This window comes from Sceloporus undulatus, chromosome 4 (assembly GCF_019175285.1).
Source record: "Sceloporus undulatus isolate JIND9_A2432 ecotype Alabama chromosome 4, SceUnd_v1.1, whole genome shotgun sequence".
In the NCBI taxonomy this organism is placed as follows: domain Eukaryota; kingdom Metazoa; phylum Chordata; class Lepidosauria; order Squamata; family Phrynosomatidae; genus Sceloporus; species Sceloporus undulatus.
Window position 1 is genome coordinate 223,926,156 of NC_056525.1, and position 26,023 is coordinate 223,952,178.

General features: G+C 38.5%; 1 protein-coding gene across 6 annotated transcripts in view; it reads left to right on the plus strand.

The window, feature by feature from the left end:
• RIMS2 (regulating synaptic membrane exocytosis 2) overlaps window positions 1–26,023 on the plus strand; it is a 464,483-nt gene that overhangs the window by 406,171 nt on the left and 32,289 nt on the right. For 4 of the 6 annotated variants that reach the window (XM_042462971.1, XM_042462970.1, XM_042462974.1 and 1 more), the window contains 2 exons: window positions 12,470–12,642; window positions 24,168–24,409. The exons of 1 other annotated variant lie outside the window; for it this stretch is intronic. In XM_042462971.1, the coding sequence (XP_042318905.1) occupies window positions 12,470–12,642; window positions 24,168–24,409 (415 nt within the window). Of the gene's footprint in view, window positions 1–12,469; window positions 12,643–13,237; window positions 13,496–24,167; window positions 24,410–26,023 lie in introns of all 6 variants that reach the window. One more of the 6 variants, XM_042462968.1, reaches the window with a different exon arrangement.

A 26,023-nucleotide genomic window follows, 5' to 3' on the forward strand; every position in this document is an offset into this window, starting at 1 on the left:
TATTGATATTGTGAATTCTTTGTGGCAACAGTGGTTTTTTTAAATTGCTTTACATAATTATTTAAGTGCATAGTCCTAAATCCAAGTGTTGATTTATCAGTGCAGATTTAATGGGTATTTAATAGGCTCTAGGTGGGACTAATAGATGACAACTTAACCCTTTTATTCATTCTACATATCCTTTAAAAGGCTCACAGTAAACATAGATTGCATCATGAACTGAGAAGAGGCTAATAATATGGAACATTTTTTTAAAAAAATTACTTCAACATGCCCCCCCCCCACATAAAGGGGAAATTAGTAGTTCCTCTGAATAAGGGATGGAAGACAGCTAACCCAGGGATAAATACAGATATTTGTGCTTCTCTCTCATAGTTCTCTCACATAAGCAGTACTTTTGGTTAGAAATGGATCTGAACATTTCTGTTTAGAAACATTCTCATCCAGCTCTGGAACAATTCACTAATCTGTATGATCAAAGATAGACTAGATCTTGTACAAGATAGATAGTATTATAACATTCAGTATGATTTTGGCCCTTTGTATACTTCTGCATGAAATTAATTGAAAAACAATATGCCAACATCATATATACTCAAGAACTACTCAAGATTCTCAAGAACATCTTTAACAAAAATATTCTTAACTATTTTAACTTGATGCAAGTTCTACCTTGCTATGTTTTACTATTAATTCTCTTCTTCTGTACTTCTTTTTTATTATACAGTATAGCTGAGCTTGGTTCTTTTCCTTTCTTGTACCTATGCTATGTTATTTATATAAGGTTTTAGGTAACCCTTTTATGAAATTGTCTTCCCTTGGTAAGCTGCTATGCCATCCAGTCTTCAATGCTAAATATACTTATGTGTCACATCCTACAAAGCTGATGTAAAAGGTGTGAGCGCATAAATTCCCACAGTTGCTTTGGGACCTGTTTGTTCTGTAATGTTATCAGACTAATCATCTTATCAATCATTTCAATGTAGTGTAAAAGAAAATACCATCAACAAAATGAACAGGTTTCATAAAACTGTTCTTACTATTTCACTGCTTCATCACTTCATATTTTTAAAAGGAATAATTTCACACTACAAAATTTTGTTTCCATTGCTCTTCTGTAACATCATCTTTACCTTTTTCTGTCATCATCTTCGTCAGGCCTATCAAATTGTCCAAAGCTAGACATTTTATGGTATATGAACTCTTTTATACCTGAATGTAATGGGGAAAAATGAATTCATACTATCCTTGTGAATAATTGTGCTATAAATTACCAAGAGGCCTTTGCTTTCTGTGGTATAGAAACTTACCAGATGGTCCTGAAGCTGATCCAGCTGTTCTTTAAATGTTTATAGGAGGTGCTGACAGCCCTAAGGAGATATGTTATGAAATGCAGTATTAAACTTTACATAAAGAACTGCGGATTTTAAAAATAAAATCATACCTTATTGAGGCCTTAGGATAGGGCAAAATGTAAGTAATATTAATGAAGGCCATATAATATTCTTAAGACTGTTGTTGTTGCTGCTATCATTATCATTATTATTATTATTGATACAGAAATTGCTTTTACATGTCACAAGATTTTTCAGCCCTCTTATTCATACTAGGTAACACAATGTGAATTTGATATACACATCAAAGGGCTCAGCAGTCAGGTAATGTTATTCATTTCAGAAGCACTTTGTGATGGAATGTGGGGAACTGCTGTTTGAAAACATACTTCCAAAGTGCCATGGGGCTTTCATAATTCTCTGAACTAAAGCAACTGCACTTAATCTACAAGAATTTACTCCCATAATAAATGCAGGTGATAGTACTAACAGAAATGAAAGTAGGCAACACCTTGTATAGGGGTCATGCTGGATCCATTGAGGGCAGCACAGCAGTGGAACAGACTTTCTTGGAGGGTGTTAGATTCTCCTTTGGAGGTAATTAAACAGAGGTTCCATGGGTGTAATTCAGGAATGCTTTAGTTGTACATTCCTGGACTACACAGCCACTGTGTCTCCTTCACACTCTAAGATTCTGTGATTCATTCTACTTTGTTCTGTTACCAGCTATCGCTCTTTTGTGATATTTTCTGAATTCTGTGACACCAGCTTATCCCATACACGTTTTAACATTAATATGAAGCAACTATTTGAAGAGGGGATGTGGGAGGCTCATCAATATGTGGATTATAATATATTTTCTCTCTCACTGGAGTCATTTAAGGCCATGCAAGAGCTGCAGCTGAACCAGTGTCTGCACTGGATAATGGGTTAGATGAGGACCAACAATTTGAAGATGAATTTGAATCTTGACAAGATAGATAGTAGGTTTTCAGTTGAGTCTACCTTGTTTCTGAAAGAACAAGTTTGTAGTTTAGAAATACTCCAGTTTTGCCACTTGAGGGTCAGGTGACCTCAGTAGCTCAGAAGACAAATGTGTATAAATTTCTACTTGCAATGCTGACCTGAAAAGGCATACACCTGTGAATGAACTCCTGCTGCATCATCATTTTTATGGAATCTCTGCTCTCAAGTAAACAATAAGTAGGCAAATAGGAACACTTTTCCTACAAACTGAGTGCTCTAGACAATTGGTAAAGGTTAACTCTCCTTTTTAAAAAAATTCTACTGTGCAAGTGGCAGTGAGCCAAAGAAAACAGTGGTAAACCCTGCTGCTAGCCTCTGAGGAGAAGGAGGTTTTTTTCTTCTTTCATTTTTATCCTTTTGCTATTGATGGCCAGAGGCACTATTAGCATAAAAACAGCTGTGACTGGCCTGAGAACATCCATGAAGCAAATGAGAATGAGGATCACCAAAGTGGAAACTGAGTTTCAGATGTTTATATAGCACCATGACAATGGAAATAAGACCATTTGCCCTTGCTGAAAAAAAAGAAAGCCTAGACTGTTTTGACTGGGTCTGATATAATAGTAAAACAAACCCTAAATAAATAAATAAATAAATAAATAAATAAAATTTAACTATCACTCATTCAGATCTGTTACTTGGGGCACTATATTCAATCACACCACCTTGCTGTTTTCAATTATTTTTTATAATGAAGATGTCTCTAGAAAACCAGATTTCTGCACTAATGGCAAGTTTTGGGAGGATGGAAGTGGAGGATATGAAATTCTGGAGACCATTGCACTGGATTTTTAAAAGTAAAAATCACTAGTTTGAATACCTAGAAAAGCTAAGTATTAGCTATGAATGTCAAGAATTCTCATATATGTTTTCCTATAGTATATAGCATGTAATCAAGTAAAGTGAGCAGCACTCAGACAAAATTAGCCAAACTAATAACAAAGGTAATCTTTTGAGTTCAATTAATACTATTTACAGTATACTCTGGGTCCAGGTACTGATAGGTTGCTGGTGAATCAACCACTAAGGAGGTTGCAAGTCCACCCTTGAGTTTCCTACTGTGCCTCCTTGAACTACTCATAGTTGTATTGGAGCTCTCATGGTGATGGATTCCCTCCCTTCACTGCTTTCAGGTTAGCTAGGTGATTCCATACTAATTCCCTATCAATCTTGATTTGCAATCCAGATCCTTTGCCAAGGTCTTTACTGCTGCCTAGAAGAACAGAATTCTCTTATTGAGAGAAAAATGAAGCAAAATATTCATTGAGTAGTTCTGGTTTTTCATTGTATCATCCATAATGAACAGCAGCTACACTATTTCCTTGGTAATTCTTTTGTTGCAAATGTATCTGAAGGCCCCTTTTTGTTGGTCTTTGCTTGCCTAGCCTGTCATATTCTGAGCTTTTGCTTTCTTTATACTATTCGTGCCAGTGTGGGCTATACATATGTACTGTTCCTTAGTGATTCATCATTCCTTCCATTCTTTATAGATACTCTTTTTTCTTTTCACTTCTTGAGTTTGCTGTGCAACAACATTGGCTTTTTCAGATATTTCCCATTTCTCTTCTTCCATGGGATTGTTTGTAATTGTGTATTTTGCAACTTCTTCTTCACGAACTCCAACCCTTGCTTAGTATCTTTTTCCTTTAGCATGTCTAGCTATGGGATTCCACAAAGCATTTCTTTGAGCTTGTTAAAAACAGCTTTCCTGAAAACCAAGGTCTGTGTTTGACTACACTCTTCTTTGCCCTGTCCCACAGTTGTGAATTCTAGCATTATATGATCATTTCTCCCTAGGGATGGAATGGGTTTGGTGTTACTAACTGCGTGGAAAACACTGATGAGAAGAAAAACATGGGATGAAGCAAATTTGCAGGAGTGAGAAGGAATCAGAGTAGGCAGGTAGATCAAAAAGAAGGGGAGTGCAGACTCAGAGCACAGAGGGTTCCTTAAACAAGCGGGTGACAGAGGGTTGATGGAGATTTTTGCTGCGTGCCTTCGTCCTTCTATCAAGGGCCATTAGAAAACAAGGTAAAGGTAAATGTTTCCCCTTTGACATGATTGTCAAGTTCTGTCCAACTGTAGGTGGTGGTGCTCATCTCCATTACTAAGCTGAAGAGCCAGTGTTGTCAGAGACAACTCTGTGATCATGTCGCCAGCATGACTGCACAGAACACTGTTATTTTCCCATTAAAGTGGTACAAATTTATCTACTTGCACTTCTACATGCTTTGGAACTGCTAGATTGGCCAAAGCTGTGACTAGTGACAGGAGCTCACTCCGTCATGAGGCCCTTGGATCTTGAACTGCCAGCCTTGCAATCATCAGTCTCATTGTCTTCACCACTGAGCCACTAGAAAACCAGTCCCAAAACTCCAATATGCAATATGCCTTTATTTATTAATTCCTGGTATCTAATCCCACCATTTCTGTGCTGTCTTATCCCTCTGTCTCAAAACATTGTGCAAAATGAAACAATCATGGCTGGAGGCAGAGTTGCAACTATGCAGTTGCTGTTCAGAAAGTTCTGCAGTTCAGAGTAAAACTGCATGGGTTTCTTGAAAATGCTCCATTATAAATGTTGTGGTGAGTTTTCTGTCCTTTGCAAGAAAAAAAAATCCTAAAAGTTTTGACAAAATGCAGGAAGAAATACCAATGCATTTTCTTCAACATCTATCAGGAAGTGGAATAATTGAGAATATCTAACCCTACTTCCTCCTCAAGTACTGACTACTTTGATTCCAGTGACCAACTCCTCCCAATTAGTTAGGATCTAGGCCAGTATTGCCAATGTCCTTATTCCTTCCTCTACCTTTTGAAATAAGATATCTTTGAGATTTCAGGGATTTGTTTCTGAAAAGCATCATCCAACATCTCTTCATGGTTTGGTGGCCTAAGCTCCTAATACAATATTGCATTTTTTTAATTTCTCCATTTATTTTTACCCAAATGCTCTCAGCCAGTCTACTCTGATATACCCTCCTGGATTTCTGTACAAGTAATTTTTCTTAGACATGCAGTGTTCCTTCACACACTTTTTCTGCCACATCTATTCTATCTGAATAGGCCATACCTCTCAATTGTAATATTTTAATGCTGGGAGTCATTCCACAAGGTTTCCATTATGCCTATAAAGTCAAATTTCCCTTCCTGCACTAGGACTTCAAGCTCATCCTGTTTGTTTCCCAAACTCTCTGTGTTGGTGTATAAACATCTTAAGCTTTGATTGTTCTCATTTATTAATTTATTGACAGTTTTTCAGAGGATTCCATTCTCTCCCTCAGCTTCTTCTCTAAAATTCACATACTTGTGTTTAGAGCTTGCACTTGGACTGATGTTTCTATCATCTCCAACCCCACTCTAATGATTTAATTTAAAGCCCTCTTAAGCAGACTTCCCATGCTACTACCAAAAACATCCTTCTCAGTCTTTGTGAGCTACAGTCCATGTGTAGCCAGTAGTCCTCTGTTTAAGAAGTGAAAATCATGGTCCCAGAAGCCAAACTTCTGCTAGCTACATTAGCACTCATTCACTTCTAGTATCTTCCTGTGCCTGTGTAGTCCTCTATTCCTCACTGGCAGAATTGATGAGAATACCACCAGTGCCTCAAATCCCTTCAACGTCCTTCCTAAAGCTTCATAGTCACTTCATAGAGGTGATATGCTCAAAGGTGTTCTTGAGTAAGGAGAAAGGGATACTATAGAGGCTGGCACAGAGGTGCCTCTATATCCTAATCAATGATGTTTATCACACTATACTCTTAAAGTGCTACTATTCCACTTTGACTCCTCTAGCTGCCTCCTGTTGCATTCTGGGATCAATTTTAAGAGGCGGTATTTAGAATTTTCTCTGCCTGAGAATTCTAAATACTCCTCCTTAAAACTGCCAATCCCAGAATGCAACAGGAGGCAGCTAGAGGAGTCAAAGTGGAATAGTAGCACTTTAAGAGTATAGTGTGATAAACATCAATGTGTCTTCCAAAAGAGCTACCAATTTTCACTTGCTGGTGGTGTTGGGGTTAGTGTTTTCTGGCAAGATGACAACATTCTGTACATTGCAGCAGACAACTATGGATCCTTCTGCAGTTATTTCTTTCTCTTTCCTCCTCAGAGCTGGTGAGGGAGAGAGATGGTGGTGGGATTTTCAGCCTGAGATGCCAAAACGTAGTTTGTCTTGGATATTGTATACCATGACTTTGGGGGAGTGTTAACATTTGCTGCTATAGCACCAACCTTGAGGTTTGAAATATACCTTGAGGCAGCTCTAGTTGGATTGGACATTTTATAGTAACACTATCAAAATTGCAGTTTACATTTAAGATGTCAATAATTTTTAGTTTCAATGGAAATTTATTTTGCAGAAAGAGGGTTTTGATCTATATTTACTATATTGTTGTATAGCTGGATTCACTATATTGCTATATCCAGATGTTTAGTCTATCTTTAGCTGTTACACACTACAAAAATAAAGCAGTTTGACAGCACTTTAATTGTCATGGCTCTATCCTGTGGAACTCTAGGATCTGTAGTTTGGTGAGGAATTCAGTCTGTTCTGTGTGAGAGCTCTTCAAATCTCAGGATCTGTAGGATAGAGTTATGGCAATTAAAATGTTGTCAGACTGCTTTATTTCTGCAGTGTGGACACACCCTTTGAGTATGAAAATAGGAATGTGTAAAGCTTACATTATTGCAGTGCACTGTATATTAAGCTGTCCTTTAAAATAATTCAAAACTACAGTTAACTATAACATAACAGCAAGTTTACTCGCTGAGACTGGGTATATGGAACATGCCACACCTGTGTAGGACAATTCCAAAGTTTGAAACAATTTATAATCAGGTTATCTCAGACTACCATCTTGTGCATAAAACTCTCCTTGTCCAAATTTTTCATTGGAAGCCTTTCCGCAGGTCCCTCCACTACCTCAGATGAAGCAGGTGGGAACCTGGAATAGTTTTCCATGACCTCTTGTCTGGCATGGACTTTGCTATCTTTTCAACACCATCAGAATCAACATATTTTCATTTATTGAGACTTTCAGTAACTCAGTTTTCATCTAATGACTTTATTTAACTGTAGAGAAGCTCTTTGCTGGTGGTCTTTTTCATAGGAAGAAATTTCCACTGATGTTTTGTTTTAATACTGCTGTTATGAGAAGTTGCCAACTACCAAAAAATGTTATGCTTTGTACATTATACTTTATGCTTTAATACCTTATTGAAATTTATACTATAAAGTATACGTCTACTTTATACCTTATGGAAATTAATAATAGTTGTAAAAGGAAGAGAAGCATCTGAATATACTAAAAAATAACTATGAGAAAGTTTAGTGTTTGCAACTTCATGTTGATAAAGTAAATGGGAATTCCATTTTAAACCAGTTTCTTCTTTGTGGTCCCTGTGACTCACACAAATGGGTTATCCTGTACCTGTGCAGTACATCATTTAGAACCAATATAAAGCATTACATAAGCATTTTGATGGTAGCCTTATCAATCTCTGGCACCCCTTTATAGGGGCCTTTCTACTAAAACTGCCAGTTCTTTTTCAGACACCGTTGTTACAGCATTAATAAGAACCATGTTCTTCAGGCTGGCCTTCACTTTTCTTGAAGGATGCCAGGCTTTTGTTAGCCTTCTTTGGCTTCACTAATCCCAGGAATATGCCTGGTTGTTTGCTGGTTGTCGTGGTGCTGGGATTTGAGACTGCATTCACCCCTTGGGTTAATTCTTTCACTGGCATCCTTCAAAAAAAGTGCCTTCTGTGGCAATAAGATCACAGAAAGGGATGGACATCTGAAGTGTCATGTCCGTCTTGGCACAGCTCATGTGGTTGCCTCTTTTGCCGACTCTACCACCTTTTCGCCTCAGGTGAAATGGAACAGAGAGGTGCATCTGAAAGCTTTCTTATAGGAAACATTTTTATTATTTATTTATTTACAGTATTTATACCCTGTCCTTCAGCCCTAAAGGATTACAATTCAACTCAATACAATACAACTCAGAGCGGCTTACAATTATTGCTTCAATTAGATGGTTTCCTGCCCTCAGGCTTACAATCTAAAAAAACACGACACAAAAGGAGAAGGGAATGGTGGTGAGGAAGGGGATCAGGTTCAGCAGTTCTTCTCTCCCTCTGAGGCCTGGACCATGGCAGATAGACTGGAGGAAGGGGTTTTATTCTTAATTGATGCCAGGCCCAATGGTGTTGGGCCTGTCTTTTCACTCCCTCCAGGCCAGAAGATGACAGTTGGCAAGGAGGGAGGGCCTTCTTCTTCAGGCCCGATGGTGTCGGGCCTGTCCTTTTTTATGCATTCTGATATGAAAGCATTCTTACATTCTTTCTTTTTACAGGCAAACTAAGACATTTTTATTCAAGCAGGCTTTAAAAATATAATCATACCAGGTTGGATTTTATATGGGGTGTGTGTTTTAGTTATGCTTTTTAACTTCTGTATATTTTTAAGTAATTTTATACTGTTTTTAGTTAGTTGCTTTTAATTTTAATTTTAATTTTTAATTTGGTTGGTATGTGACCAGTGGAGACAGCTGCTTCTACTAAGTCCACTTTGGCCTGAGTCCCAGCTTCTGGCTCTTCTGTTTATCTTGTAGTCAGGTGTTTGCAGGCCCTGCCATGCTCACAATGACAGGATCCACTTCTCAAAGAGATCGCCCTCTTTGAATATTGAAGATCCCATGTTGTTTCTTCAACTGCATGGGGGGGAGGGGAGATCTGTTATGCATCAATCCCCAGAGATGTATCTGCGGATGAATTTCTTAAGTTTCCCCCCTGTTGTGATTGTTTCTGTTTCACGTGTTCAGCCTTCCACATTGGGATTGCTTCTTGCTAGACTGCTACCTCCCCTACCTTCTCTATTATGTCAATGGTCACTTCAGTCGTGGTCCAGATATTTCTCTGCTTCTTCTACTGATTCTACCTCATTCTGGAGCTCTAGGAGGTTTCATTGATTTTGACACTCTGTACAATATGGCCGTCATAGATGAGATTCTTGAGGTTGAGCTCCACAGATTCTTTATATTCCCAATACAGAAGCTCTCCAACTTTTTATAGTCCCTATTTGCATACTTAACTCATACTTAACACTTTCAGAATAAAGCTTCCCTGATGTATTATCAGGGCCATAAACACTCTCAGACTCATCACCAGGAACACCCACAGCAGCCACACTGGTCCAGCCTTGCAGGAGATACCATCGGTGGCACATCAGGAACCTGTCCTGTCTAGAGCTCAAACGATCCAATCTATACTGAATCACTCCTCTCAGACTACTCAGCTATCATCCTCAATGGAGGATCCCATTTCAACTTAGGTCCTTCAACTCATCTACCTGATCCTCTAACTCTCATTCTGACTCATTCATCCTTCCAGTATGGAAGACTCCTCCAGCATTCTGGGTGAGGTAGATCCTTCTTCTCTCATGAATTATTTGAAGGCATTCATGGGACAGATTATGAGAATGGTGAAGTCATTAAATTTGGCTGTAATACAGCTGCATGCACAAACTGATGACCCAGCTTTCACTGCCTACAGACAGACTACTGTTCCAGCTCCTTTGCTCATGCTCCCATACTTTCTGCAGGTCATTTGAAAATCCTGGATGGCCCCTTCTTCCATACCAACGCATCCAAAAGAACAGTAGTCCTTTGCATTGTACATTCCTTGGCTTGGTCAGCACCCTAAGCCAAATTCAGTCATTGCTGATGCAGCTCAGTCTCAGGCAACCTGGGAGTTACACTTGACACCACTAGAGGGTAAAAAGTGGGACACAATGGATGGGAAGTTTTATTCCTCTTCTGCCCTCATCTGTAAAATTTCCAGCTATTTAGCCAGTATAGATGTATGTCACCAGCTGCTCTGGGAGAAACTAACTGCCATTTTCAGTAAACTGGGAGATGAAGATTGTGGAGTAGTGTAGGTCTGAGGCTCATAAGCTGGCTGCATAAACAGTTCCTGACTTCCCACCACATGGCAGACTATGAGGTTAGGTTTTGCTTGCATCTTTAGCACTATGAAGACATGCCTGGCTTCAGTCTTTAGGGCTTTGTGATCTGACACATTCAGTCATTGAAGACCTGCCCTTCGAAGATGGTAGTCTTATCAGTGCTGATACCAATACAAAACTGGAGCATCAGAAGATATAGTCCACTATCAAAAAGTGTATGGTCAATCCCCTGATCCAGCTTGTTCTAAGTTCAACTCCACCTGGTACAGATATGGTTGGACCTCAAAGTGTGCTTACAGTCCCTCTCGAACTCAGTATCATCATACCCTTCTGCTGTCTTCCTCTGCTGGGCAGAAGCCTATCCCTTCTGTCCCCAAGTTCAAGTCTGCCCTTTCCAAGAAACATCAGAGTGATTCCTCTAAATGTTCCCTTTCCCAACTTTTTCCTGGACAACTACCTTGGTACCACCAATGCTTATGCCACCATAACAGGCTTGAGAAATTTTATCCTGCTTGGGCCACCATTACTACAGATTCATGTTTTGTTTTTGTTTTTTACATCATCACAAGAGGTTATGCCATTGAATTCTGGAAGTATCCTCCTTCAGGCATTTTTCATACTACACTTCCCTCAGTCATACTACTTTAGGAGGTGAAAATTCTCTTGCAAAAAGGGGCAAGACTTCATCAAGGATTCTTCTCACATTACTTCATCATAACTAAGAAGGATGGGGATCTGCATTACATACTGGACTTCCCAGGTGTCAATTATTACATTTGTCCATGATGTGTCAGGATGGTGACTCTCAACTCCATCCTTCACTTGATGCAGGATGGTGATTGGTTCCCCACTCTGGACCTGAAGGATGTTTACTTGCTCATTTTGGTTCAGTTGTGGCATTCACGTTTCTCTTCTCTGCAGTAGGGAAGCAAAATTATTGGTTCTTAATTCTTCGGTTTCAACAGTGTTCCCCATGTTTTTACTAAGGTAGTGGCATGGGTAACAACTTTTGTGGCAGCAAGGTGTCGTCCTTTGCCCTTATATAGACAATTGGTTGATTGTGGTTCCCACCAGGTGACAGCTTCTACTAGACATAGGTATTGGTGTCTTTTCAGACAACTGGGCCTCATCCTGAACAGAGAGAAATCTCTCTTGGTTCCTACGCAGAAGGTACGATTCATCCGTGCAATCCTGGATTTGAAGCCAGGCTGCTTTCCTCCCAGAATACTGTTTCCCAACATTGTGTTGGTTGTTCTTCCACTGTTTTTCCTACAGAAGACTCAGGACCAGACATCTGCAAGTAATGTTGGGCTACATGGTATTCACAACATTGGTCATGCGTCATGCCAGGCTCCAAATGCTGTCCCTGCAAACCTAGTTTATTTCTCATTTCAATCTGCTTCTAGATTCTGCTAAGAAGTGGCTTACCATTCTAAGGACTGTTCAGTTTTCTCTTTGGTGGTGGTTGGAGGTAGCCCACATCCAAAGCTGCATTCCTTAAGTTAATTTTACAGAGAAATACATGGTTGGTTAATTGAAATCAATACTTTCATTTGTTATTTTGTTAGAACACAAACTTGCCAATGGTGACTTCCTGATATCATGGAATTTCTACTATCATTTATTGCTATTTTGAAAATCTGGCAATGCTACCTGTAGACCTGTTCCCAAGTATACCAAGGCATTTATTTAATGAATTCTAATTATGTATTAGGATGAAAATTAATATAAACAGTAAACATAATCTAAAAATATGTTGTGCAGTTTTAGCTCTGTATATGTTAAATGGAAGGGCTGATAGTTGTAATCCACATCCTTTGTACCATTGATAGTGCATATGAGGTCTGGTTCAGGTGTTGTTGGTTTGTGCACAAAGACAGTTTTTAATATATATATATATATACACACACACACACACACACACACACACGTATTTATTTTACTTTTTAATTCTATGTTTATTTTAGTTAAGCTTCTGTAGAGGATGCTGCTGACAGCTGCAAATTGTGCAGAATATACAAGATTTCCCTTTTGTCTATAAGGATCAAACAAAGTTGTCAAATGAAAATATTGGCATAGAAAGGTTGTAGAAACTTGGACTACACTGACTGACATCATTTATCCATCTTTCTTTCCTTTTACAGTATCGGTCAGGTCGGGATCCTCAACGAGGCTCTGACAACATTTCCACCAAGTCCTCTGACAGTGATGTCAGTGATGTGTCAGCAGTATCGAGGACCAGCAGTGCTTCCCGTTTTAGCAGCACAAGCTACATGTCTGTGCAATCAGAAAGACCTAGAGGGAACAAAAAGATAAGGTAAGCGACTGTAAAATAACAATTTACATGTTAGTTTTTAACTTCTTTATATTTCTCTTCTGCTAGTTCTGCTTCTAATTTTTCATTCCAAAAATAAAGCTTCCAAAAAGCTTTCTAAACTGTTTTTCTAATTTTCAGTGAAAGTGAAGTATTTTCCTGTTAAGAACTGGAATCTTTTTATTTATAAAATTGTCTTATTGCTGACCGTTCGAACTGAAAGCTATATTTTAAAATACAAATTGAAGCCACCCAACCCTGTGATGATTTAAACATATAATTTAAAGGCCATGATATACTTTACAGGTTATTATACAAAGTCATGTATAAATTTTAAGAAGGATTTATATCTAAATATATCCCCATTAGAACCTTGGAAGGGACATGTCTGTGCCCTAATTATTTCCTAGACTATTCTTGAGAATAGTCTAGCATGCTTTTCTGTCATCTTTGCATTTTTCCATTTATTCATGATCTGCCTGTTAAATTTCTTTTTTGCTTGTTGAATGCATGTTCAGTTTCTCTCCATTCCTCCTAATTAGCCTCTGTCTTCTTCTTCCGTTTGTTTGCATGCTTCCTCACTTTTTGTAAACTTCAGAAGATCAAAAGAGGGAGGGGAGGAAGGGGATGGGGAGATATTCCCAGAAGAGGAGGAGAATCAGGATCTTGAGAAACAGGTGAAAGATGAACAAGTTGATGAACAGGGGGAAGGGGAAGAGGTGACAGAAAACTGTGATAAGGAAGAACAGAAAGAACCAGAAGAGAATGAAGGGCCCCAAGATGAACAAACTGAGGAAGGGACAGAAAAAGGAAATAAAGAGGATTTGCAAAGGACATACTCCCAAGATGATCTCAGGTAAAATAGCTTTCCATTTATTAGTGAGTTCTTTGTGTTTTCCCCGTCATTCCCTGTCTCCTGCACTCCTCTCTCCTTTCCAATAGTTTGTTGCTTATATTTCCCTTTTCTTGCCATCATTTTTAATTTCAGCCACCCTTTCAGTAATAGGACAAATGCTCTCTTTCATGAAATGCTTCTGCATTTGTAGTTCAACTGTAATGAATTACAGTTATATGCATCCATATGTATAGTGTAATGATTAAGACCACCAGTTATGAACTGTACCCCCTTGGTTCAAATGAAGTAAGAAGTCTCTAAGCAGGTTTAGGAAAGCTTGCAGAAGTTTTGTTAAACTCTTGTTGAAAGTAAAATCAAGAATATATGCAAATGAGCAAACCAGAAGAATGAATCATCCTAAAAACAAAACTTTAGCTCTTTTAAATGCATTTCTTCCCTTATGAAGATGCAGTTACTTACACAATTCCAATGTGGATCAGTGAGGGGTTCAATCCAACTACTTCTTAGTTGCAGAAATAAGACTCAAGCCACCAACTGATTCTGAAACTTTGCACTTTACTTAAATACCTCACATCCCATTAGGGACTCTGCATAAAAAGTAAGCAAAAAGTATTGGTAGTCTAAACTTAATAATTACATCCAATGATAGCAGTGCCATTGAATCAATGAAAGTACACAAGTTTATCAAGTTAATGTTGATACTGTTGAGTTTATTCTAGTTAGAACTTACATTTGAATTTAGGGCAAATGTTTAAATAATGCAGCAGGCCCTTCCCTTGTGCAGGGGATTCGTTCTGGATCACTCCACATAAGGGGATATCTGTGTATGCTTGCACCCCATTGCAAACAATGGGGCGCATGCTTGTGGATCAGGACAGCACGCACACCCATTTAATTGTTGCATGGCTTCCATGTAAGCTGAAAGCCGTGTATAGTGTGCCTGCATATGGCACAAGCGCACTGTATTATACAACACAGTGCACTTGAATTAAATGATATTAGTACAGTAAATGTATGTAATAAAATATTAATATAGACAGTGCAGATTGTTGTAGCAGATTTCAAGCTTTCCATCACGCAGAGATCAAATGCAAGGGTCGAATGCAAACCTTTAGATATGTTAATACAATGTAACTTTATTGAACATCAAAATGACTTCAACGTGCCTCGGACTTTTAAAAACATTTTTAGACATATCACCACATCACTCCTGCATGAACTGCACCCTGTTGGGAAACTCTGACTTTCACATATCATCTGTTCTGATCAGAGAGTTGTGATATCACATCAAGCAGAGGAGACAAAGCCAGACACTGAAAGATTTTGTTTAATGGCTGCAACAGTTGTTTTATAACAAAGAAAGCATAACTCTCATATAGCTATGATGGGTCCCAACACCATGGAGGAAATGATTCCAGAAACTCCTTTTTCTCAAGCATGTGCACACAACAGAGAACAAGTTTCACTCCATCCTTCCATTAGCACTGGAAAAACAAGATGTATTTTCATGTATTCTTATCTAGTACTCTACTCAGTGCCAGGACCATGGTAATTGGGCGGACTGTCCTTTTACCTGTGACAAAGTTAAAATAGCTCTTTTATGCTTGCTTTGAGCTGTGTACTAGTGTGCACTGTACAACTACCCACAAGTCCCACTGATAGCAAGGACCACACTCCTTAAACCACCCATCTTGTAAATCGTAAGATTGGAACATGTCCAGAGGTCATAAATTAAGCTCCATGCCATACAGAAGAGCATGTGTATATTTGACTGAAATGTTAATGCTCAAAACTTAAGTAATATTATTATAGGCAAGGAATATGCTTAGATGCCTTCATCAGGTCCAGTCTTCTTAATTCATGTATTGATTTCACAATAGTTTTATTAAGTAGTTTCCTATTAGTAGAGTTTCCCATTTTTATAATCATAGTACAGTGGACCCTTGTTTTACGCTGGTGTTTGGTTCCAAGATCCCCTGTGTATAACAAAATCTGTGGATGCTCAAGTCCCATTAAATATAATGGCAGAGCAAAACGGTGTCCCTTATAAAAAATGGAAAATCTAGGTTTGATCTTTGAAATTTATATTTTGGAATATTTTCAAACCGTGTATGCTTGAATCCGTGTATAACAAATCCGTGTATAAGAAGGGCTGACTGTATATCCATATGCAGGGACGTAGCCAAGGGGGGGGGTTCTTGGGGTCCGGACCCCCCCCCTTCCATTAGAAAAATGAATGGTGTGTGCTGCTGCGCCGCCGCATCCAAGCCCCATTATAATGGTGGCACTTAGTCTGGACCCCCCTTCCTAAAATCCTAGCTACGTCCCTGCCATATGCAACATTTAGATATCATAATTGCCTATGATTTATTATTATAAGAAAAAGTCATACCTTCTCCAGTGGCTCAGAGAATTTTGGGTGCTTTTAGTACTCTTTGATGCTAATCACAACTTAATCACATCCAAATTGAGAGGATTTCAGATGTTTTACTATTGTTTTAAACTAATTGCTGATTGTTGTAACAAACTGTAGACAGTCTCAACTATGGTTGGTTGAAACAAACCAACTTCAAGCCATGGGTTATGAGGCTAGTTTGTTTCAAATAAGGATCGTTAAGATTTACTGTTATTAAGCAAACATTTTTCTTGATAGGACAATACTGTCAGAAGCTGGAGTGTTCTGACATTTCCTAAACCACATCAGATTGTTAAAATTTTAGAGTGTTGACTTCCAAGTTATCAAATATTTCTGGAATTTTAATTTTCAGTTTATTGTGTAAAAGTTACTGTGCTCATAGATACAGCTTGTGGTCCTGTAAATGCACCAAAAGTTAGATGTTAGATACTGCTAAAAAAATCTAATATTCTAGAAAAAGAAGCTTCTATTCATTTACAGTATTTGTAGTGTTTCTTCAATGAATCATACTTGAATGAGTCAATTTCCTAATGATAGCCTAGTCATTCATAGCATTTATGCTTAGTGAATGTTGCTTCCTACACTGATTCTTTTGGTCATAATTATTCTTAAGTCATAATTACTTGGTAAAAGTGGACATCTTTATCTTCCACTGTTTCTTCTTATCTTCTTCATTGCTGTTTGTGTTTTATTTCTGACATTTGACTTCATTCAGATTCTGTAAATATGTCCTACTTGACAAATAAATTATAGAAGTGTCTTGTAAAAATAATTCACAGTGTACATATGTTAAGGGTTTTATGGGTCACATTCTTGACAGCAGGAAAGTACTCAATGTTTTATAAAACCTTGGGTTAGTGGCTAACTATACATGATGTAGAGGCCTAATAAGGTTATTAAAAGGGAAATGAAGTTTTGAAGGGGGAAAGGGTTACATCAGAGAGGTAACAGAGGGAAGGCCTTTGGGTGGTTGTTTTCAGGCTGTGAGTCTTCTCTAAAGGAAGAGGCTAGACTTATTTTGTCCCTGTTGTTTTTCCACTGGCAGGCAAAGAACTTTTTATGCAGTGGGTCTTCGGCAACTAGGGATGTGAAGAAAGATGGTTAATTGTCTTTTTCTTTGTGACATGTAGAGACAGTCTACATGCCACTGAGAATTTGCTGACCTTCACAAGATTTCTTGCCTTCAGCATGAGACCTAGGCAATTGCTTTTTTAATGTTTAGTTTTCAAAATTAGTTTTTTCCCATTGTAGAGCTAAACAGACACACACAGCATGAAGAATTCCCATTCGGGACTGTGATGGTGGCCCACTTTGAGAGCAGGACGTGTGCTCCCTGAGGTTCTGGGCCAATCGTGGCCCAATTGCAGCTGGAACGGCCAGAGGCCACTGCTAGCTGCCTGTCTATTTTACCCCTTCATCCCAATATTATTTTGCATATGGTTTTTAGCTTTATTTATAGTTTCATTACTTTTTAAAAGTGGGGCACAACACATTGTAACTACACCCTTCCCTGTGTAATGTACCAATAACATTTCCCTTGAAGGAGTACAACAAATCAGGTAGAAGAAAGGAATTTGAATGGAAAATCAGCACTAGGGTTAGGCATTACAAAGTCTCCATCCCCATATACCCTTCTTCTGCTTCAAATACTTAGCAGTTGAAGTACACACACACACACACACACACACACACACATCCCGCAGCTGAAAAATACATGCTGTCTTTGTACACTCTTGCAAATCAGCATAATATATTTCTTCCACAATTATATTTTTTTCCTTTTTAATTGTTTTTCTAATTAAGAATCACACTTGTAAAGCTCAAAAGTGAAAACAAAATTACTTCAGGATTATGTTAATTGGAGATTACAATGGTTGTAGAAGACAAATCAAATACACTTTAGTTAATAGTGTATCTTAATTTAACTGTCACATGGTGTTCCTGGCTATTTAAAATTATCCCCTAATGTTATTTCCGAAATCATTATCACCCTGCTTCTCTATAACAGAATTTATATTGAGCTTTCTTGACTTCTGGTGTGGTTGCTAATTAGAGGGATCTTCTCTATAACAAGTTTTTAATTTATTGAATAAAACTGTATCTTCTTAAATTGAGGCTGTGTCATGATTTCTCTTATCTCATATATTTTTTACAATATGTTGCCTCCAATTTGAAGCACTATGAAAATAGCCCTTTCTATATTATTTATATGGCATGATTTTAAAAAATCTGCATTTTTTAGTTTTGCTTTCAGGGTCATGCTGTAATTCAGCTGAATGATTCACTTCACATTTCTTGATTTTAATGTTTTATTGCTGGCTTTAAGCTGGGGTGTATTCTTTTTTCCTCCTGTTTAGAAAAATCATTTAAGGATGAACATGACTTCAACTGGAGCTGAACACATGATTAAATTTATCTAATTCAATTATGTATCCCAAAGCACATAATTTTAGTTACTCTTCTAAAGCATGGATGCTTTGCAGGGGCAGAACAACGCTGCCTGTAAAATAGTTATTAATGGCAGGAGCATCATAATTGGCATTACATTTGAAATGTATGTGTCTACCACAAAAGCTGTTAGCTTTTTATCATGTAAGATATGCCTAATAGTGGACTAGTCTCACAGGTTACTTATTTTCTACTTTAAAAATCAGCTGCCTGATTATATTTATTACTAATATTATTATTATTGTAAGATCTGGCCTTTTTTCTATATCTGTATGACATCATAAAGGTGACAGGGCTACAGCTCAATAAAGATGACAACACTTCCAAAGAGAGCTAATCAAAGATCATTCACATCCAGTCATACGCTTGGTCAGGATATCATAAAGTCCAAGATACTGAACCCTTATTATCTAGTAAACAGTATTCGTGGCTACTGCCACAATGCAGAATTAATGGTCATCACTTTAATTGTCATGGCTCCATTCTGTGGAATCCTGGGATTTGTAGTTTGTTGTGGCATCAGAGCTCTCTGACAGAGAAGGCTAAATATCTCACAAAAGTACAAATCCCAGAATTCCATAGCATTGATCTATGACAGTTAAAGCAGTGTCAAGCTGCATTAATTCTGCAGTTCAGATGCAGCCAACGTGATCTCCAGATTGTTTCATTAAAAAAAAAACACAATCGGATTATTTTAATCTTCTCTTCAAAGTGAGTGGTTATAACACATTTCTTTAGTGGGCATGACTCCTGATAATGTTTTTTGTTTTTATTTATTTATTTATTTATATACCGCTATTCCAAAGATCATAGCGGTGAACAGCAAGTAAGCTAATTAGCAAGTAAGCTAATTTGCCCCCAACAGCCTGGGTACTCATTTTAGCGACCTCAGAAGGATGCAAGCCTGAATCGAGCTTGGGCCCTTTTGCTGGTCTTGAACTTGCAACTTTGTGGTTTCGAGTGAATGGCTGCAGTACAGGCATTTAACCACTGCGCCACCAGGGCTCCTTTATGTATCTGAGTAGGCCTCATAAATTCATAATGTATCAGTGTCTTTCAAAGTTAACAAAAGAAGAACCATAATTGTTTCAAATAAATTGTTTTTGCAATCCAAGGTGCTATTCTGTAGTCATAGAATGAATGAGATAACTCGTTTTATACAGAATGCATGTGCTCATGAACATTTTTAAAGGAAAAAATGAATGGCACTACTTTCCAATAGACACTTCTCATGTGAAATTGAAGGCTTTAATGGCTGGCATCCATAGTTTTTTGTGCGTTTTTCAGGCTATATGGCCATGTTCTAGAAGAGTTTATTCTTAGTGTATCGCCTGCATCTGTGGCTGGCATCTTCCGAGAATGCTGGCATGGAAGAGAGTTGGATATTTATATATACATACTGTGTTACCCTGGCTAGGAAGGAGTGATTTCAATGTTAATCTGTGTATTGTTCTGTTGGTGGTGGCAAGGCCTCAGTGTTGGAGGATGTGCAAAGAGGATTAGTGTCTACTTAATTAGTGATCTATGGGGCTCAACAGACTGCCCCAAAAGGGCAAGGTGGAGCTGCCCGTTTTTGCTCCTGAGGGAGCCCGCAGCAACCAAACTCTGCAGGCTCCCTCCACACCAAAAAGAACCTGCTAAAAGTGATGTTTTTTGGCATGCATGGGCACCTCCATCAGTGTGCCATTAACACACTATGGCATATCAATGATGCAAGTGGGGTACCCCGACATGCAGATGCAGCACTGTGCTTGTGCCATCATGGTGGCCCCCATGTGATGGCCCCACTGCTGCACGCTAGGGCTCGGGAGTGTGTGATTACTGCACACTCCCAAGTCCTAAGTTTGGCCTGAGGACGACACTTCCCACCTGTCTGTACCGGGCCATCGTCTACTGGGAAAACCCCTGACCCTGGGTGGTTTCTCATTTGCATTTGCTGAGTCCTGATTTTGCTGTTTTTCAAGACTGATAGCCAAATTTTGTTCCCTTTAAGGGTTTCTTCTTTCCTGTTGAAGTTGTACAGGTATTGTGGATTTCAGTGGCTTCCGTGTGCATTCTGACCTGGTAGTTGTTGGCATGGTCCAGAATGTCAGTGTTTTCAGACAGCATTTTATGCCCAGGATGGTTTAAAATGTGTTTTGCTACTGCTGATTTTTCAGGCTGACTCAGTCTGCAGTGTCTCTCATGTTCCTTGATCTGTGTTTGAACACTATGTTTGGTGGTCCCTGTGTAGACTTGTCCGCAGCTGCATGGTATGAGGTAAACTCCTGCGGCTCTGAAAGGGTTTCTCTTGTCTTTCACTAAGTGCAGCATTTGCTAGAATTTCTTGGTTGGTTTATAAACCATTTGGAGGTTGTGTTTCCTCACCAGTTTCCCTATTCTGCCCATGATTATTTTGATGTATGGTAAAAATACCTTCCCTTTGGGTGGTTGTCTTCACTTCTCTAGGTTTTTCAGGGTCTGGCAGCCCTTCTGATGTCTGAGTTGAAATAACCATTAGCCTGATGAGCCCAGTCTAGGTGCTTCAGTTCATCTTCCAAGAAATGGGGTTCACAGATCCTTTTTGCCTGGTCTACCAGTGTTTTTATTGTGCTTCTTTTTTGTCCTGGGTGATGGTTGGAGTTCTTATGCAGGTATCTGTCCGTGTGTTTTTTGTATACTGTGTGGCCCAAACATTGCTTCAGTTTGTGGATGACTAGGACATCCAAGAATGGCAGTGTTCCTTCCTTTTCTTTTTCCATTGTGAACTGGATGTTAGGGTGGATGTTGTTCAGATGGTTCAGAAACACACCCAGATCTTCTTCTCCGTGGCTCCAAATGGTGAAAGTGTTATCCATATATCAGAACTATGTTGTGGGCTTTTTTGGTGTGTTTCCAGGGCTTGCTTTTCAAAGAGTTCCATGTAAAAGTTTGCCATCACAGGGTTCAGAGCGCTTCCCATTGCTACCCCTTCCCTCTATTCGTAGAATCCATTGTCCCACTGGAAATCGCTTGTGGTGAGGCAATGTTCGAACAGCACTGTGATGTCTTCTGGATGCCATGGTGTCCATTATGGGGACTTTTGTGAACAAGGAGACCACATGATTAGTATGTTTCCAGGTTTAAGCTCTAGGTTATTGATTTTTCCTATGAAGTGAGCTGAGCCCTTGATATAGTGAGGGGTTTGCCCTATATGGGTTTGTAATTGTGTGGCCAGAAACTTGGTCAACTCATATGTGGGGATCCAATGGCACTCACTATGGATCGGAGTGGAATGGAATCCTTGTGGATCTTGGGAAGTCCATACAGTCTTGGTAGGAAAGCCTCAGATTTGCACAAACTTTGTCTTGCGGTTAGCTGAATTGAGGGGTTTTTGATCAGGGCATTTGCTTTCCTGGTGATTTTGTTGGTTGGGTCTAGTTTCAGTTTTTTGTATATTGCAGGACCTGTGGCATTGCCTTTGTCTGTTTGGAGACACTTCTCACTTTTAGCTGGCTCATAGCATATTGTCCCTGTCATTCTGGCTAGATAACTACATGTGCTAAATTACTACCACACTTGATTATCATAAATTTGAGACAGGCTTTATGACACCAGTAAGCTGGGAAGGACAATTTGGTCTGCCCCACATGGACTCTTCTGACCTCCAGTCCAGCCCTGTAACTCACCTAGAACAGTATAGGAAGGGTGAACTTGCTAGCAAAGAACTACAAAGTTTTGTTTCTCTGACTACAGTGTTTTTAAGATTTAGTATCAGCACTGGTGGAAGGCCAAAGTGTGTCTTTGCACCTATGCTTAAGGCACCTATGCTTAAGATCATATGATTTCCTGAATTAAAGCAGCAGCTTATAAAATCAGTATTATACTAACAGAAACAAGTATATGCATTTTGCCTTTGAACAAGAATCACATATGATTCTTCTTGTGAACTCCTCGGAACTGTTGTTTGCTGGTTTTGTTAATGAATCCAGGGCTGCCATGGGGACAAGAAACTTATCTAATTACATATGGACTACCTAATTCATATCCTTCCCTTTTTGAGCCTTTAGAAACATGATTTCAGAGGATTTAAGCCACTTGTTTTCTTCCCATTTCTCTTCTTATCCTTTAGTGTGGTTCTAACTTGAACAATGATATGCAAAATGAATAGCAGATGCGCAAGAGTGTAGTTTGCTTATCATTCTAGAATATGATATAGTATTCCACTGAAGCTGTTTGTGTCCCAGGACAGTTCTAACTCCACTGAAGTCATACACTTATAACAAGCAAAGGAAGATAGCTATATTTGGGGGGGATTTTCAGTGAGGTACTGTAAATAAGTCTAGAAATTTTAGTCAAAAAAGTGATCCAAAAAACAGAGTTGACTTAGTACTGTACTTTAACGCATAAAAATGTAACCAACCCCTGGTGAAAATCAATAGTGTAATCTGTTCTGAAAGCACTGATGTCTTCTTCTCTCTCATCCATCCAGCCTTTAGTGTGAGCACAAACAGTTATGTCTGCTGTGATTTTGTAAAATTTTTGGCACTGTATTTCTTTTACTTATCCTTTAGATCCTTTTTCTATGCCCCTAAGTTTTACCCTTGATATATCTACAGGTCATAGCAAAATCCATAATTTTGGCCCACAAACCTGCCCTTGACTTATACATGAGGTCGATTTATAGTTGTGTATATACGGTAGTAATGTGGCAGATATGGATGAGAAGCTGCTGTTTCTGCAGTCTACCAGAATACATTTGAAGACTACCAATGGGGTAGTCTTAGGCTCCTATGGGACTTTGAGTATCTGAACCATCCTTTTCTTCTTCCTATTTAAGGGAGCTTGTTAGCTACCTGTATATGTTTCCACATTCGTGTCTGCATACAATACCATGAAAAGAAAAGAGTTACCATGAACCATGCATGTTGTACATAGTTTACACAAAATCACACTCCTGGCCACCTCTGCTCTCAGAGCCCATGTTCTCTATATTTCTATCACTTCATTTGGGTTTTGTCCCAAGCTGAAAGAGGCTGTCCTATGCAGAGTTTCTCCTGTCTTGGGCCACTGCCAAAGGCCAAAGCTCACTACGGAAGAGCTTTCCATGGTGCACTTAAAGGGGGAAGATAAGTATGACTATGTAGTTCCCTCTTAAAGGGCAACAATTGCAGGTAAGCAGTTTTGATCAACAATATCAAGACATCAAGACATATCTTCCATTAAGAAGACAATACACACATAGTATAAAAATTAAATTGGTATGAATCTACAGTTAAGATATTTTAGTTCGAAAAGAGATGTGCAAGGGGCTGCTCCTTTCTGTACTTGTTTTATTTCAGCTCTCTTACCAAAATAATATTTTTCTTAATATGGAGAATGATGTTTAATAGCAAATTGTACATATGCCATCACTCGTCTAACAAGTGAATGTTTTGCTATAAAATACATGAATATTAATTCCATAATAATATATAATAAATGTGTAGTGTATTTTTCAGATTTGTGTCACACCCAGTTTGACATACTGTGTGTAAATAGTGTCAGTCCTTGCTTTACCTGTCAGCTATATCTTGAGATAAATGAATGAACTCTGAAGGTGGCTTGAAATGTGAAAGATGTGCATTGTAGTGCTTCTGCTACTGATGAATTGCAGTGCAATTTTATACATGTCTACTGAGAAGTAAGTTCAATTGAGTTCAATGGAATTTACTTTCAAGAAGCATAGAATTGCCGCCTTAGTTGCTTGTCCCTATAGTTTCCCTTAGATTTCCATCTGAAACCTTCCTTTTCTGTCTTCTTCCTTTTACTTTTTTTTACTGCATTGTATATTCCTCTGCCGGCTGATAGTGTCTTTACATCCAAAATGCAAAGCAGACAGATGGGTGCTTCAGGACAGAACATAACTAAAAGCACCAGCATCAGCGGAGAGATGTACACGATAGAGAAGAATGATGGCAGCCAATCTGACACAGCAGTGGGCACTGTGGGTGCAGGCGGCAAAAAACGGCGCTCCAGCATTGGTGCAAAGATGGTAGCAATCGTGGGTCTTTCACGGAAAAGCAGAAGTACCTCACAGCTCAGCCAAACTGGTAGGACCATGATTCCAGTTTTCACTCCAGTGTTACTCATAATATAAACTGCATGACTGTTAAATTTATAGGTGAAAAAGCTGAGATTTAAGCTTACTATCTTAGGGAGTTTTATTTTAGCTAGAACTTCTTTCAAGCTTTATTTAGCTAGAACCTCTTCCAAGCTGGCCTGTGTGCTTGTCGTCACATGATTGCCACACAACACAGTAATGTCTTCTCTTCTCAAGAACCAACTTCAATTGCTGTGGTTTATGTTTTAGGTTATAAAAGACAGCTGAAATTCATGTGATTCAATTTATTTCTTTGGTGTGTCCACTACCAACTTGTGGAGACCTCTGCTTTACATTTCTTTTGCTGTGGGAAAGTACTTGTCATCTTCAACATGTCATGCTTTAGGCACAGAGAATAACAATTTCATTTTTTTTTGCTTCTTTTCAGCTTCCAAACGTACATTGCAATAAACAACCTTTATTAGTTTCAGGTTAAAAGACAAATTACTATTCAGTGTTTATTTAGTTCTGCGACAATGTTAGATGATGTATATATTTCTCAACTTCAACATTTTCTATAAAAGAAGGGAATTATTTTCTATGTATATACATGTGCCATCTATTTTGTATACAGGAGTGCACAAGTATCAGACAACTTGAAAATGTATCTATAATAATAGTCTTTGGTTATTGCAGTTTATTTTGAAACTGAAAAGTTGTGGGCTTATAATATGCCTTGTGTTTAAATATGCCCAGGTTAAATTCTGTACTCATCAGAATTAGAAACAAATGGTGTTGGGAAGCATTCAGCAACATTGGCACAAGAAAACAGACAAACCATGTTTGCAAGTAGATTATATAAATCTAATCAATTACTTTTTGAACGTATTGCTCAAGGAAGTCATAATCTAAATACATGATATTATGCATATTAACAGCAATCATTTATTTGATTTTGTGTTTCTGAAACCCACTGATGCCAATGTGGCATCACAGACGCACTAGGATATTTTGCCATGGCATGCACACTTGCATAGTTCTTGTACAAAGGGAGACTCTTTCTTTTGACACAACTATTTGGATTAAAAGTATGGTGCCAAAGGAAGTAATGCAACACGTGAAGTAGACTTAGAGAAACCAGAAGTTTGTTGTACTGAACAGTCTCGTATTAAATTGCCAGAGTAATATGGACAGTCTTACTTGGACTGTTAAGTGAGTTCTGTTGACTTTATAAAATCAAGTTTAACTAAGAACTCTTCAGAACAGATAAAATCTGTTAAGTTTTTAATTCTACCCAATTTTACCAGAATAATATGGTCATATTATCAGTCTCTTTTAAATTATTGAGCATCTTATCAGTATAGTAGATCATATTACATGATATAATATTAGCAGATTGATCCATGAAAGCTGTGTCTGGAATTATTCTGCATTAAGTTCTCCACTGCATCCTTCTAGTGTCCTGTTGACATATGTCCTCCATATCGGTTGCTTACTGAATGGTTAAGTCAAAGCACATTTTTTCTAAACACAGGTGGTTAACTTTCAGTGGCCCGGGGACCAATTTTCTACCCCAGGTCTCATTACAGGTGAAAAATATTTCCCCCAAAAGACCATGAAAAAA